Source organism: Belonocnema kinseyi, chromosome 8, assembly GCF_010883055.1.
Source record: "Belonocnema kinseyi isolate 2016_QV_RU_SX_M_011 chromosome 8, B_treatae_v1, whole genome shotgun sequence".
NCBI lineage: Eukaryota > Metazoa > Arthropoda > Insecta > Hymenoptera > Cynipidae > Belonocnema > Belonocnema kinseyi.
The window spans coordinates 88,503,070-88,519,250 of record NC_046664.1 but is presented as its reverse complement, the minus strand read 5'-3'; the positions used below and the strand labels follow the sequence as shown (position 1 = coordinate 88,519,250).

Genomic DNA, 16,181 nt, shown 5'->3' with positions numbered 1-16,181 from the left:
CAAGTTTGTAATTTATAATTTATTTGAAGAACGTTTCTAGGGCTATTAGTCAAAGTACCAATCGTCATACACTAACTCAAGTCTGTTCAGTAGCTCTTTGACTACTTATAATTTTCATAAATCACATTTTATTCAAACAATGAAAGAAGTATATAAGCTATCAACCTTTTTTTACAAAGTACTATTTCAACAGTAAACTTTAGTCATTCAGAGCTAGGGTGGCGTTTTAAAATAAAATATACAATTTTCCACAAATGTGAGGGTCCTCTTTTTTCCCCTTAGTGTCAGAAATACAACGAAATGTTTTAATTGAGGAAAAAATTACTTTTTGGAGTCACCGGAAGTGTTACTTGCAAAACTGTTGTGAATTTTTCCAAATGAGGAATGCCGCAATTTCTAATTTAGGATGTACAATGTGTATAATTTGTACAGAAATGCGACTTACCACAAATGTGAATAACCGCAATGCATAATATAATGTAAAGCATAAACATTTTGTTTTTCTTTAAAAATTAATTTTTTAGAAATTGCAGACCATAAATGTCTATATATTAAAAAATTCATCTTAATGAATAATTAAAAAAGCATAGCGCGCTATTTCAGTGTTAACTGAATAAGTTTCAGATATATACATTTGAACTATTTAAAAATAAATTTAATCCAGACCTATAAAAAAAAATAAAAAAATTTGCTCCTTTATAAAGGAATTTAGCATAAGTGTGTATTTATTATGAATGTTATGTTCTTGCTACCTGGAATAGTACACACAATATACTGAAGCCCTTTTTTCAATTTGAAAAAATTCTAGTGAGTTTCTTACACAAGAGATTGTACAAGAACAATTTTGGAAAATTAGATATTTCATTTTGAAGCGCCACCTTATTTTCAACTCTTCGTCTGAAAGTAATCAGAAATTTGTTGTAAAGAAACGGCTAAGAGGGTAAGTAGAGAGATATGGCTTACTGTGAAGAGATTTTGGTAAAGTTATATAGGATTGAGGGGTTGGTGCAAAGGAAGTTAAGTTAATGATAATGATCGCGAATTGTAATCCGGTAGCCACTAACACTTCTGTATGCACTAATAGGTCCCCGCGATTGCTCTTTTCCAAAAAGATAAAAAGGCTCCTGATTAGAATATCTTGGGTAGGTTTTAGAAATCTGGGTCAATTTTTATTTAAAAAATTGCATTACTTATTCACGAAAAAAATGTATAATCCCATTTTCAGCATTGTTCAGCAAAATAAAACTTTTTTGCGTCTTGCACTTTTTATACGACGAACCTTTTGCAATGTACAGCGTTATAAACAAATGATTTTTTAACAAAATTGCCATATTTGTACAGAATTTTCTTAATTGTTGTTAAAAATATGCTAATTAAAAAAATATCGTTTGGGCTCTTTATTTATTAATAAAAAATTATCCAGATTAACCAGTGTCATAATAGTGCTTCAAATTCTTGCGAAACCTTTATCTAACATTAATAATAGAATTTGTTGTTCATAATTTCGTTTGCTAAATTGTTTATAAGAATTAATATGCGCTCCTCTAAAAGACAAAATTTTTAAGTTATTAGCGATTGCCTTTTTATATCCTTGATTTTACTGTAAACGATATAATTATCTTGGATAGCATTTTCGATGCCTGCGCCTTATTGTTTATAACTAGTGTTATTAACAAAAACGTTCAATGGAAAAAATGTTATTTTCCTTAATTCTTAATTCATATATGGCACAAAATAAAACTTTTCACTCTCGTTATAATTTCTCGTAGGATGATATTGTACCGATTTTCTTTATTTGAGCATTTTTGTTGAAAACAAAAGTTGTCGACAATAAGGGACAGATATCGAAAATTGTACCCAAGATAATTATATTTTTTACTATAAAATTACCGATATAAAAAAAAGTTAATGGTTAATAACTTTAAAATTCTGGCTTTTCAGGGAACGTATATTTATAAAAAAAATACATTGTTTATAAGGGTGTGAATAAATAATGGTTCGTCGTACGAGAAAATGTCACGACAGTGAAGAGTTTAATCATGTGGCAAGGATTATTAATAAAAATAAATTTACGTCAATTCCGGTTATTGAGGGTTATTATTTATATCAATTGTTATGAAAAATTTAGAAAAAGAAATTATGAACAAAAAATTATGTTATTAAAGCTAGATAAAGGCTTTGCAACAATTAAAAGCAATATTATGATACTGGTTCATCTGGATGACGTTCTATTAATAAATGAAATCCAAAACTCTTTAACAACAATTTAAGGAATGAAGTTTTTATTTGATCGATAGATATATTTTTTCAATAGAGAGATCTATCCCCGATATAGACAGTATTTAAGTTTTAAACTTTTCTGGGGTAATTCTGTGCAAATTTATCAATTTTGTTTAAAAATCATTTGTTTATAACACTTTAAAATGCAAACGGTTTGTCGTACAGAAAAAGTGTAAGATGCCAGAAAGTTTAACTTTTGCTCAACCATGCTAAAAATGGTTTTATAATTTTTTTGTGAATAAATAATGAAATGGTTTAAAAAAATTGTTTAAAGAACAATTGTCCCAGATTTCGAAAACCTTCCTAAGATATTTGTAATCGGGAGCCTCTTTTTGAACTTTTGAAAAAGAGTAACCCCGGGGACCTATTAGAGCATACAGAAGTGTTAGTGGCGACTGGATTAGTAGGAAAAGGGTAAAATAAAGGTGGTTGATCAGAGGTGAAAGAAAATGCCAGAAGGAAAGATGGCGAGAAGGAGTAAACATGTGGTGGAATAGAAGATGAGTAAAGGTGTAGTATATAGGTATGGGGGAGAGAAGGGGAGACTAGGAAAGAATAGGATAGAGAATGTGAGTCAAGTGGATATAAAGGTATGAATAGTTTATTGAGTAAATTGACAACTAGAGTAGCTGAATAGAGAGAGTAGGGTTGATGATGGTGAGCGGTTAATCATTGTACGACTATTGGTTCTTTGAAAGGGGTTGGTGCTGTTACCCTAAATCCTCATATAAAGTCTCAAAAACTGATTATGTGTAATAAATTTGTAACATAGCTCATGCCAGTAGACAACCTCATAACATAAAAGTTCAGTATTTATTATATTAAAATAACTGAAACTACGACAAAACAACCAATATTGTAGCCACAGCCAACTGAGCACTGTATTTTCCCGTTAACATTACAGATACACCTTTCGAAGACATCGAGTGTGCAGAATTATCTGATCGGGAATTACCCAAACTTCCTATTCCGCTACTAATTCTCTCCCTTGCGTTATCACCACCAGCAATTTCGTTGTTGATTGTTTCGTCGTTGGGTGGACCTCGGAGTTGAAGGCCTGAAAGAAAAAAAGAATAGCATTGGAATCACTTTGCATAAATCACTTACGAGTCCAAAATTGAGTGAAACTTTGTCATAAATCACTTTAGTACTCAAGAAGACGAGATTCTGAGGGCCAACTTTTAGCTTGGAACGGTGAAGTTTTCTGCTAAAGTTATCCCACAAAGTTCGAGGAAACTCGACGCGTCGCGGCTCAAATGTAGATATCTCGTACAACAAACTCGACAAGCGTTACGACCCAGACCCCTTTTCTGCAAAAGGGTACAGGTAGCTCCTAACACTACATAAAACTCGTCATTTTTATTTAAAAAAATGCAACTTCCAGTGGTATCAAACTTTCAGAACATGAAATGTCCGCTTCATCCAGAAAAATCTTGGTCAGACAGACGTTCAAGTAAATTTTCGTATGGTTGAAGTTTTTAAGTTCAGCAGGTATTTTTAGAATATGGCAATTTTATTCTGTTTGAATTTGTTAAAGTTCTTGCTGCAGTTTGAAATTGTCCAGTTTTCAAAATCTTAGTTTTTCAGGGTTAAATGTATTTCGATCAAGCATGTTCGTTTATTGAAGCTTTTATTCAAAATTATATTTTGAGTTATATCTTAACTCAAAATTGATGAGAAGGCTAACGACTTTCTTAATTCATCATATATAAGGCGTGAGAGCATTGCTTATATGGAGTGAAAATTCTTGCTTACAAATAATATTCTTAAGAAAACTCTATTAAAAATCAAAATATTAAACTGAAATTAGATAAATAATTGAATAATAGCTTAACACTGTTTACGCCTTCAAAGATATTAAATATGTGAACAAATTGCTCTAATGCATTTTAAAAATTTCGAACTATAAAATGAAATTGTTTAATTAATGAACTTCAAAACCTCTGTCCCGGCTCTTCGTTGCAGCTTGCAACTCGGCGACTACATTGGAACTTGGTTGTGCTGTTGCTGCTGGTTTTTGTCTTGTTTTCTGCTTCTTTTCAACTGAAACAGTGGAAAATAAATGAGTCAATGTCTACATAAATTGAGTCGTGCTGGTGTGAAGAAAATGAAAATATCAAATTACTGTGGTTCAAGGAAAACATTCGAGAAAATTTCCAACTAGAGTGAATTATTCGAATGAGCATAGAAAACTCAAATTATTAAAAACTCTAATGAAATTCCGACTTTTACCTCTTGTCACAGTGGGAATAATTGTCGTTGTCGTCGTAGAGGGCATCGTGGGTGTTGGTATATCTGTAAATATTTATAAATTCACTACAATATACATCCATTATAAGATTAAGATACACTTTTTTAATAATTATCTAAATATATTAATACAACTAAGAATAAAGTACAAATTTCATTTAAAAGAAGATAGAGATGTTCAGTTCATGGTATCAGAATGACTTGGTATTTAATTGCATCTTTATTTTATGGCGTAAATGAAGGAATACGTATTTTATATTCAGACAATGTAAATGTGGATATTAGAATTATTCAAAGATTATCCGCGAATTCTAAAAATTGATAGACATTTTTTTTTAAATGCAGCAGTTACCAGACAAGCGTACACATTAGGGATTTATTATTTTATTTTTTTTTTTTCGATGTGGAAATTTTGGATCTTTTATTTGTTTTTGAAAAAGTATAAAGTATAAATCTTCGAATTTTGTTTTTAATAAATCTCTGCTTTGCGCTAAGAAAAAACTTAATTTTAAATATTTGAATTTTGGAATTTTGCCATGGACAAAACGAAAGTTACAACAAATTTTCACATAAAAGTTTCCACATCTAGAAAACTTGTACAAAAATACCTGCTGTTCTTTAGTGATATCTTGTGTCGTATATGAGAACAAAAATTATATGAAAAAAATAGCTGTTACAGCCTCAAAACTTGAGCTCCCAAAAAGCAGATCGGATGTTTCCTTAGTTTATGTAAGTTGATATGCTAACAAAATACGGGAAAAATTGAAAAGTAAGGGACTTTCTCAAAAAAATCTTTCTTTTTTTCATCTTATTTTAAAGACATGAAGAGATTCCCAGGAAAACCTCACCTTTCCCATTTTTTCCAATATACTTAAAAAGTTTTGGCTGGTATAAACAACGCATCTTCTATTTATTCATATTATAAATCATTTCTAAACTTTCTAAACATTCCTCTGTTTTTTTCGCGGGTATTTAGCAGCGAAGAAAAGTAAGCGTGTGAGAAAAGCCTACATATTTTTTACTTTGAACAATTTCAAATTCTCAATTTTCACTTTCTGCATGCTACAGGCAAGGGAATAGGACAAATTTAAAAATTAACAAAATTAAAGTAGTAAATTGAAAATCTCCTCTTTAAAATAAGAGAAACCAAAATTTAGTGGTTCTCGAATTATCATAAAAAATGTGGAAGCGACACCAAAACGTTTTTTGTCTTAAGCATACCTCCATATTCTTTGTGATAATTAGAAAACCAGTTAATATACCATTACTCTCGTGGTCTCACTTTGAAGCGAAGATTGTAAACTTTAATGTAGCAAAGCTGCAATTTTTCCAGTGAATACTTTGAAGTATACAGAAATTGCAAGTTGTGAGTCGCAAATTAGTAAAAAAAGGAAAATAGATCGGTTTTTCTCACATGCTCTCTAGTGTCCTAATTCTCAAATATACATCATACAGGACCTAATCTACGTGAAATTTAATCATCTTTATAGCATTTTGTTTTTAACCTTCCCAACCTATTTTCTCCTGAGATAACCTCGAAAAAATAGAGGCATGTTATTATTACGATTTTTTTTAGTGATCTGACAATTTTGGCCGTTACTGTACTTTTCATCGTTTCTGAGAAAAATGCAAAAATTTGATTTCTCAAGATAGTATATTGTGCACACAGGCAGCGAAATAGTCTTTTTGTAGCTATGTAGCTATATATTTGAACACGTGAGGCCGTAAAAAGACTTCGCTGCCTGGGGACACATGATATTTTACGCAATAAGAATATGGTTTCCGATTTTTTCGTGAAATTGCATCTTAATAACAGCGCAAGTGAGTCAAAACCAACAATTACCTTCTTTGCTGCTCCTAAATACGTTCAGAGAGCAAGAAGAACATGCTCGTGCTACATAAATAATTTTTAAAACGCGAATCAGTGGTTTCTTTAGAAAAAAAATTCAAGAGATAGTACATATTGACATCCATTCCTAAAAAAATCGATGATACGGAACTTTTGAGAAAATCCACTTTTAGAAATTGAAAAATACCGTAAATTTGTCATTTAACAGAATTAAATTTTTTAATTAGTAAAAGAGAAAGAATTTCTACGTCGTACAAAAAAGAAAACACGCCAAACTATGAAATACGTTAGCCTTTATTTTCACTGTCGTTTGACACATGCAAATTTGTCTACAGACAATTTGTGTCATAGATACGAAATGCCTTTGATACTTCATTAGTCTTAGAAAAATATTTTTACGAAATAGCATCTTTTTAACTATCGTAACTCAATAGTTAACCGAAACTTTACGAATGCTTGACACAATTAGTTATCTCTGAACTACTACTGCACTCTCATATATACCAGAATGCCGCTATCAAATTGCAATTTACCGAGTGGCGATTTATGTCGGAATTTCCACTCCTATCTCGACTCTTCTTATCAGGAGATTTGTGCTTGATTTCACATTTAGAATATTTTTCATCGACTGCGGAAGATCGACAATCTCAAAAAAGTTCGACACGCGCTTACCGAGTTATCTCGCTTTCTTTTTTCGCATAGGAAAGCAAATTAAATAGTGAACACGAAGCGAAAAGTAGTTAAAGTGAAAAGAATTCTTAAAGTTGAAGATCTATTTCGAAGTATATAACTTGGCACTGCAGTTTCAAATTACTTCGAAGAAAGTACGTCTCGCCTCATTATAATCCAGGAAAATGAATAAGTTATATATAAGAAGAGATTGGTAGAAAAATACGTTTTATCAGTGAAAAAATGTATTCAAAAGGTGCCTTAAATATCGTACTGTGAATCTTTCACATACATTCAAGTGGTAAATAAAAGTAGGGATACATTTAAATCCGAAAATGTTAGAAGAAAACATTCAGCATACTGCCAAGAAAGTGTCAAGGGGAAGTAGAAAGAGAGTTTTTACTTACGGTAGAGCTTGATGCCTCCATCCGTACCCCCTAGTGAGTTCTTGGAAACGCATTTGTATGTTTGAAAGTCGGCCATATTCACTTCTTTTATTGTCAGTTTCATGTGTACTTTGTAGATATTGTCCACTAGTACTAGCTCGTATTTTCCACCTGTGAAATTTCAGAACTTTTAGATCTTATGTTATAAACGTTTAAATCAGTAAAAAAGACGAATATAATTTTTATAAATAATATAGAAATATAATAGCATGTATATTACGAAAATTGCATATATTTTATTTTTTATTTACTATTTACCAACAGCTCTCAACATAAGACTTTGTTTCTATATCTTTGTATAAATCGGAACGGTATTTTTTAAATGATATAAATTTCGGATAGGAATAATAATCCAGGCGAATTAACTTATTTTAAGGCAAAAAGAAAAAGAAAATTGTTAACAGTACTTGGACAATTAGAAATGGTAAAGTGGATCATAATAAACGTAAAAAAGAAAAATGCTTGAGCAGGGGTATGGCGGGGTTGAAGTGGTGAAAATGGTATTATTGTGATTTTTGGCGAAAGTTGACGTCAGAGAGAAAAGTGTTTCATAAAAAAACATATAGATTATAAAAAAATCTACAACTTTTGTATCAGTGACTTTTTCACATAACCTCAAAATGTCCGAGAAAAATGCGAAAATCCGTGTTTTCTTTTTTTCCGTCTTTCATTTTTTATTTCCGCAAAAATAATTCTATTTTGACGAAAATCAATGAAAATATACCTCTGTATGTCCTCAATATTAACAAATTTTTTAAGATCGAAAAATCAATTAGTTTCCAAAATAATCATTTGTTCCTGTCCGAAAAACGTTTTTTGTCAAATGAAATTTTTCCTTCAGAAAATCATCGTACAGAGTTCCATCAGGGCTTAATTTTTTCGTTTTGACATATACTTTCTGATGAAATGACAAAAAAATATAGTCCCTATTGGAGAACATGCTCAAAATGGAAACAAACCTCGAAAACTGACTTTTGCAACTATCAATTTTTCACTAAATGTTGGTAATTTGTATAAATTGTAAAATATCTCGAAAACGGAAAAAGATACAAAAAAACTGTATTTTATTATTTGATCAGAGGCTTTATTTTTGAACACTAACGCTATCAACATTCAAGTCGAATAATGAAGCTTCAGATGAATAAGGAAAAATACAAATTTAAACATTTTTTTTGCCTTAAAATCAATTTGTTTTCAAATTTTTGTTAAATTTATAGATGTGTAAGCCATTTTCAATGGCACTATTTAGAATTTAAGATTTGGTACTACGCTAGTCTGGGTCTTTTTGGCAACAGTTCAAATTGATCTTCATGGCACGAATTTTCAGTATGCCGTCTTTCTTCCTGATCTTCAAACGTTGCTTCGATATCGCCAAATTTCTCGGATTACTGAACTTCCGGATTCAAGCAAAGATCTGGCTGCTCGGTTTCACGTAAGTTATCAAAATCTGCCGAAATTTGGTCAAAGTTCACACAATCGTCACAACCATGACATCTTGTACATTTTGTATATGCTTATACATCTACACATTCAACAAAAATTAAACAACTAATTGATTTTAGGGCACAAATGTTTTTTAAATTTGTATTTTTCCTTATTCATCTGAAGCTTTATTATTCAACTTGAATGTTGATAGCGTTAGTGTTCAAAAATGAGGCCACTGGTCAAATAATTTTTTTTTTCCGTCAAATTGAATGGAGTAATCAGTTTTTAATATATTTTACAATTTAAACAAATTACCAACATTTAGTGAAAAATAAATTGTTGCAAAAGTCAGTTTTCGAGTTTGTTTCCATTCTTGAGCATGTTCTCCAATAGGGACTATATTTTTTTTTCATTTCATCAGGAAGTATATGCATTAGTGTTTCACAGTAATTAAAATGAAAAAATTCGAATCCTTAAAGTTGAAAATTTTATTACTTACAGCAATCAAAACTTAGCTGTAAATTAAGGCACTTAAATTGAACCCTTTTGAATTTTTTACTTTGAAAATTCTTTTATTTATAATTTTTTATTATTAAATGAATTTTTATAGTCGTATCAACTGCCAGGGTCATTATCAAGTGCACTATAGGGTTAATTATTAGCTGTAGAGTATATGTGGGGTGGTATAACAAGGAGCACAAAGAAAGTTTTCTGAAGAGCACGTCCAGCCTCGCTTGCTGCTTTGAGAATCGAACCCGCGCCAGCGTGGCTACCAAGGCTGCAGTGTTGGAACATAGAAAATCACTATACTATCTGCGAGCAACGATGACATCCTTATTTATAAATTTGTTTATGAGAATCTTTTGAAAATCGTTCTATCCAAAGATATTTTTGATTAAAGTAAATTTATATCGATATGTTTCTCCTCGGAAAATAAAACCGCCCTGTCGACCAGACTATTAACGACACTGATTTTATATTCCAGTGGGGCATGTAAATTGAAGTTCATGTATTTTTCAGACCATGTGAGTTTCCTGAAACAATTCCCTTCCAGTCTCCCATTGCTTCTTTTGACTGTGACATCAAGGAAATTGATACTCTCGTCTTTTTCCTTTTTTACCTTGAAATTTAATCCAGGGTTGGAATTTTTAAGCTTCAATTATAGACCTTTTATTGTGTCGGAGGTCCCACAGGATGAGCCGTTAAAAACACCATAAGCATTTTTGAAGCAAGATTCTAACAGTTTCATGAAAGTGTCTTGTCTTACTTTTATGGCCCCGACAGGTAAAACGGCGTTTACTTGTCTCAAGTCGTGCTTTGTCTTGGCTGAGATGGTCGAACCTTTTTCGAATCATAGATGAGATTTAAATTGATTAATAGAAAAGTGTTAATTATTCAATTAGTCATTTTTAATTAAAAACTTCAGAATATGTGGATCTGAACGAGTATAATCCTTGAAAATTTTCCTCCAAAAATAAAAACTATAACTTTCTAGAAGGATCTGCTAAGACATTAGAAATACGTAAAAACAAACATAATTTTCGGTATCATCGCCAAAAAAGTATAATACAAATGAAAATTCGTAAATAAGTTGATTGAGTATATTGCATAATATATAGCATTAAAATATTCAAGATTCTTTAATCATTAACAAAGATAAGCGTTTATGACATTCAGAAGTACCCTTTTTGTTAGAACAGGTATACACTCGAAGTTATAAACCGCTCGTATTGGAGTCATAAAAATTCGACTTAAGAGATAAACTTATGTATTCAAAACATAGAAGCTTGTCTCCAAGCCATAAATTATAGTCTGGCTCCGTCCCAAACCTGAGGCATGCTCAAATCGAACTTCTCGAATTTCAGCATGTCTTGATTGGGATTAATTCAAGTCATACTTAATTTGAAGATTTTCACTCGGGATAGTGTATTCTTTAATAAAATTTCACTTTAGTTTAATAATAGCAATGGCAAGATTTCGTTGTATATTTTTATATAATGATGTAACATCTGAGGAGAAGAGTCTATGCTTTTCTGTTATATTATTCATAGGTACAATTTTTTTAGTATGCAATAAAAACTGGTTTTATATACGCCTTACAGGAATTCCTACTTTATGGATTTTATGCCCCCAGTCCTTAAAACCCTGAAGAAACTCTATTTTTGCATTTAAGATGTTTATCAGTGTCTGTTTTAATTAATTAAATAATTTTTACTTAATTTTACTAAATTAAATTATTAAAGTCAGAATTCTACGAAACAAGGTAATAACAAGTTATAACCTATATGAATCTTCAAAATAGGATACCTTATAATATTACTATTTTCTATCATTTAAAAATGTTTGCAACTAACAATTTGTAACTAGTTTTAAAAAACATATCCACAACTTTGATTGAATATAAATAAATGTTGGAAAAATCGAATCTCAATTATGAAACTTTACCTTCTACTGGTCAGATTATTAAAATATACTCATGTTATTATAAGCGCCTCAGGGAAATTTCAAACAAATTACATATTTGTATCTTCCTTTTCCATATCGTTAAACTGATGGGGTCCTGCGTTAAATGGGCAAAACGTCGATATATAACGTTTTATCAAATACATGACGAGAAAACTGACAAAACTACCATCTTTTATTTGCTAAAAACCCTACCCTAAAAACCATTTTAACAAATTAGGGTAAACTGTAAACTTGTCAGAAATTGTTATCCTAAGTCGCTTTGAATTAATAATTAGTAAATTGTTATTTAGACATTAAAAAAACAGACTTTAGTTTTTTAATTTTTTTTTTTATAGAAAAATTGCAAGTGGAACGTTAAAAGTGTAAATTTAGCACTCAGAATTATTAACGATTCAAGGCTTTATATTTAAAACAAATAAGTTTTAATTGATTTCAAATCGTAGATAATAATCAATAAATATCAACGGTCGAAGAAAGGATTGATTTGTTTCATCAAATCATTTTACAATAAGTTTTAAATTGATAAGTTTTGAAAAATGGATCCATAATTTGTCATTTTAAATGATTAATTAAATATTTCGCAGGAAAGGTTATTGTTTAATTATACAATTTTTAATTATAAATATTTATAATATTTGTACATTAATTTGATAGAATTTAAAACAGAATAGGAGCGTTTAATTATAAATCTATTTATTTTCGGTTATTTAAAAATCGAAAATAGTTTGAAAGTTTAGATGAGACTTTTACATTCATTTAGGATAGCAGTCGTGACAAAAATCTGATTTAAAATAAAAATGTTTTTCTGTGATATCAGAAATAAGAGAAATATGAATGATGCTGTAATTTCAAATAACAATTTTTATTTGTAAAGAACACATTTTTTAACTAACAAAAAATTAATCTTAACCTTGTTTTTTGAAATTAACATTTTACTATTTTTACTATCTTTAGCAGAAATAGATAATCAACAGAATGGGAATTTGGTATGAGAAACAGAAAGCATTCTGTAAAATCAAAATCACTATTTAATAATGAAACAAAATTACCCTTCCAAGATTCAGTGTTGGTAAATTAAGGCCAAAGAATTTTGGTTAAGAAAATTTATCCAGGGTCGAGAAAATGGATCTAGAAGTTGACTATTTCAAAGTAGCACTAACATAAAATAGCAGCGAGATCGGCTGCGGATTGCAAAATAAAGTTAAGTTTTCAGTTAAAAAAAATGCATCTTAAGATACGAGGATGATAATGATGTATGAAAAAAATTCAATAAAACTTATTTATACATTTAATGTATTTTTAATGAATGCATTGAAGATCATTTTTTGACTTATTAAACATGTATTACAAATTTCAGACCTTTCCACGACGGGTATTAAACTGGTTCTCTCATCAGGTTATACAATGTTATAATTCATGTTTTTCATAATTCTACATTTATAGTTTCCTATTATGTTTTTTTTGTTGTTTATGAAATGTTAGTTATTTTTAAAAATGTTGAAGAGTTTTTATTTTGGAGTAAAACTTATTTTTGGAGACTAGTCGATCTGAAACTAGATTTAACATACAAATCGAATTCCTACACCTGCAGCTGACATGGGCGTGTAGGAAATTGTTGGCGTTCAGAAAATCAGAGAAAGACAAATAGAAGAAGTATTATTTCATATCTTCGCTTTATTTGATATCAAACGTTAGGAAATTATTTGCCTGTAGAAAATAAAATAAAGGAAATGAAAGTATGGAAGTCGAAGTATTGGTACGGATGTTTTTGCCTTAGCAAAGAAATACTAACTTATGTAAAGCATCAACGAGTAGGCACGCAGAAACCTTTTCGTCTCAAGTCAAAGTTCGATCATTCAAGAAATAAAAAAGAGAGAGCTCGAAAATAAAATTCCGCAATATCGTCTTCGGTTTCTCGTGCTGCATACACCACCGTAAATTTTATGCTTGCCGAAGCAGAAAATTAGGCTCCTTCGCATGATTACGGAATCGACGTACTTTGGTAATGCATGACTTTGAAGTCAGAAAAAGACTGTTGTACTTTAAGAAACTATCGGTTTTTCGTAACGTATAGACAGGAATAAGACTTCACAACTGAACTTCAGAGCAGAACCTAGATTCTAATATTTTTAATATATTTGATAAATTGATAGTAAATTTATTTCATTTTTAACCTGCGTTATATAGAATCGATTTCATGAAGGAGAATTTGTGAGAAACAAGAAACTCCATCAAATATTGAAGGCAAGAATGCTAGATGAAAGAAGAAGTACACGGTGTGCTTAAAGGTCGGTTAAGTTTGACTAACATGGATCCAAAATCTGCTAACGCAGAAAGTTTCTGCTTCCTTTGGGAATTAGAAATCAGTTGAATTTAAAATCCTAGCTGCCCCTTTTGCAAGTTATGCGCATTTTTGTATTTTCATATAGCAACAGACCGTACAAAACTTGCGTATTCTAGTTTAGGAAATACAATGCTTTTCAAAGTTTAATTTTTTCCAAATTATTTTGAATACAAGTTTGTATTATTTATTCTGTATTTAAAAAAAAATTATTCACCACTTTTAGCCGAACCCAGGGCCAACGACAGGGACGTGGTGGCTATATGGTCCCATTTTCGTTTTTTTCTTTTTAATTTTTTAAAAATATTTTATAATATTTTTTATTTATTTTTTATATATTTTTCTAAGTAATTATATATTTACTGGAATACATAAATATAATAACAGAGCTTTTAATAATATTAAAAAATTTCTATTAGTAAATAAAGTTCAAAATTATGGGTGAAGCGAATAAAATTCTATTACTGCTTTCAATAGCTGTGTTGAATATAATTTGTGGTGTATACTTGTTACTTTGCAACGGTCCCAGAATTTCAAAAAATCGCGATGTATAGATTCTCCGTCTTGCTCTGACCGATACCCTAAACCATTGTTATTTTCTATCAAGCGTAAAGTTTTTTTAACATGTGTCAGACTGATGTGAATTTTGAGTGTTTCAGAGAGTTTGTCGATGCTTTTCAAAGCTTTATTTAATTCATTGATCCGAGGATCAGGTAAGAACTTAACTTTTACAGAAGTAAAATAACAATTGACAATTTTATTTATGGCTTTATGAGCATTAACATAGGGTAAAATTTTAAACACGCCTACCAGTAATGGTAAGTGGTGGGGCTGGTTTTCGTGCGTAGGCCTCTCGTTTTGTCTAGTCTGTTTTGTTTGTAGCTTAATAACAAGAAGAGTAATCACCTTTTAAAAATTCTGATTATTGGAAATAAAAGAGTTACTTCGAAACTATCGATTGGCGTAAGAAAATAAAGATCTATTTTTTCCGCGTTAGGTCCCTTTCTTCACGGACGGTCACATATGTAACTTATGGACTCCTACTTTTAATACGGATGGGTTGTGTTTTCTATACGCTAAATTATTTGTTGAAACTACTTATTTGTAACAAATTTTATAACTTTAGATCTAAGATAAAATACCTAATAGATTAGACTACGCGACCACTTAAGCTTTAGCTAGTATAGGTTTTAATGTGAAAATGTAAAAATGCACATAACTCGCGAAAGGGAGCAGCTAGAATTTTAAAATCCACTGATTTTTAATATCCAAACGATGTAGAAACTTTCTGCGTTAGCAGATTCTGGATCCATTTTACTCAACCTTAGCCAGACTTCAAGCACACTGTGAGTAATAGACACAGAAGATTCTGGTGAGAAGAGACATTTTATAGAACTAATGATTCGTAGACAAGACAGGAGAAGTATTTTTGTGAAGCGAGAAAAAAAGTTATTGCTGGAGAATGCATTTATGGAGTGCAGCTAGGGCTGTGCGACCTCACGCGAGTGAGAAGAACTTTCATCGGCTTCAAGTTTGAAAACCAGATGAAAAAGTTTAACGACGTCAAACTACCGGCTACCCGTTGCCGCTATAGAAATGCGCTGGGTACATTTCGCTGCATAAAACTCCTGGGCGTGGATAAGGAGCACGGAAGTCAGATTCGAAATTCCATTAGTCACGTTGAGAATCTATTGGCGCTGCCTTTTAAATCATAGGGATACAATCATACAATTTTACAAACAAAAACAAATCCAGAAATTCACAAAAGTATGCAACTCCGGTGAAACTTAAAACTGCAGACAATATGAATAACTTGAACGTCATTTTTATATTATTCATTCTTATCGCGCAGATTAATTTGCATTGATACAATAATTTTAATAAGTTGCTTATGAAGCCTAAATCACTTTTCTATAGAAAACCTAGAATTCGTAATTAAAATAGCAGAATTCATTTAAATATAATAAGGTTTCCAACTTTGAACATAAGATCGGACATACTATTTCATTATTTCTCATTCATTCATGTTGCCTTCTCTAATTCTTTCATCCACTCACATTATCCATCCTCCTCTAAAATTATTACCACATTCTCTTACCATCTTCCCTTATCTTAAATTCCTTTCCTACATCCTTTCCATATATGCTCCTATGTTTCCTATTCCCATTCACATACTTTGAACTTTCTGCTCTTTTTCTATTCCCACTACAATCACGAGGAAAAATGCTTCGACTTTAGTTGCGTCCAATCAAGACATGCTGAAGTAGAGAAGTTCGATTTGAGCATGTCTCAGTTTTGAGACGGAGCCAGACTTCAATTTATGTTTTCGAGGCAAGTTTCTATTTCTTGAAGACATAAATTTATCTCTTAAGTCGAATATTTATGATTCCAACACGAGCGGCTTATAACTTCGAGGGTATATCTGTCCTAACAAAAAAGGTCATTCTGACTGTCA

The 16,181-nt window shown here is 30.9% G+C and overlaps 1 protein-coding gene across 1 annotated transcript in view; it reads right to left on the bottom strand.

Annotated features, from left to right (window-relative positions):
• Positions 1-3,084: 3,084 nt before the first annotated feature.
• The window catches only part of LOC117178288 (neurotrimin-like), a 271,766-nt gene continuing 258,669 nt past the window's right edge, over positions 3,085-16,181 (bottom strand). Inside the window, exons 7-10 of the mRNA XM_033369653.1 lie at positions 7,456-7,605; positions 4,513-4,575; positions 4,222-4,323; positions 3,085-3,337 (exon numbers count right to left, since the gene is read on the bottom strand). Coding sequence (XP_033225544.1) covers positions 3,117-3,337; positions 4,222-4,323; positions 4,513-4,575; positions 7,456-7,605 — 536 coding nt within the window. The 3' untranslated portion in view covers positions 3,085-3,116. The remainder of the gene's footprint in view (positions 3,338-4,221; positions 4,324-4,512; positions 4,576-7,455; positions 7,606-16,181) is intronic.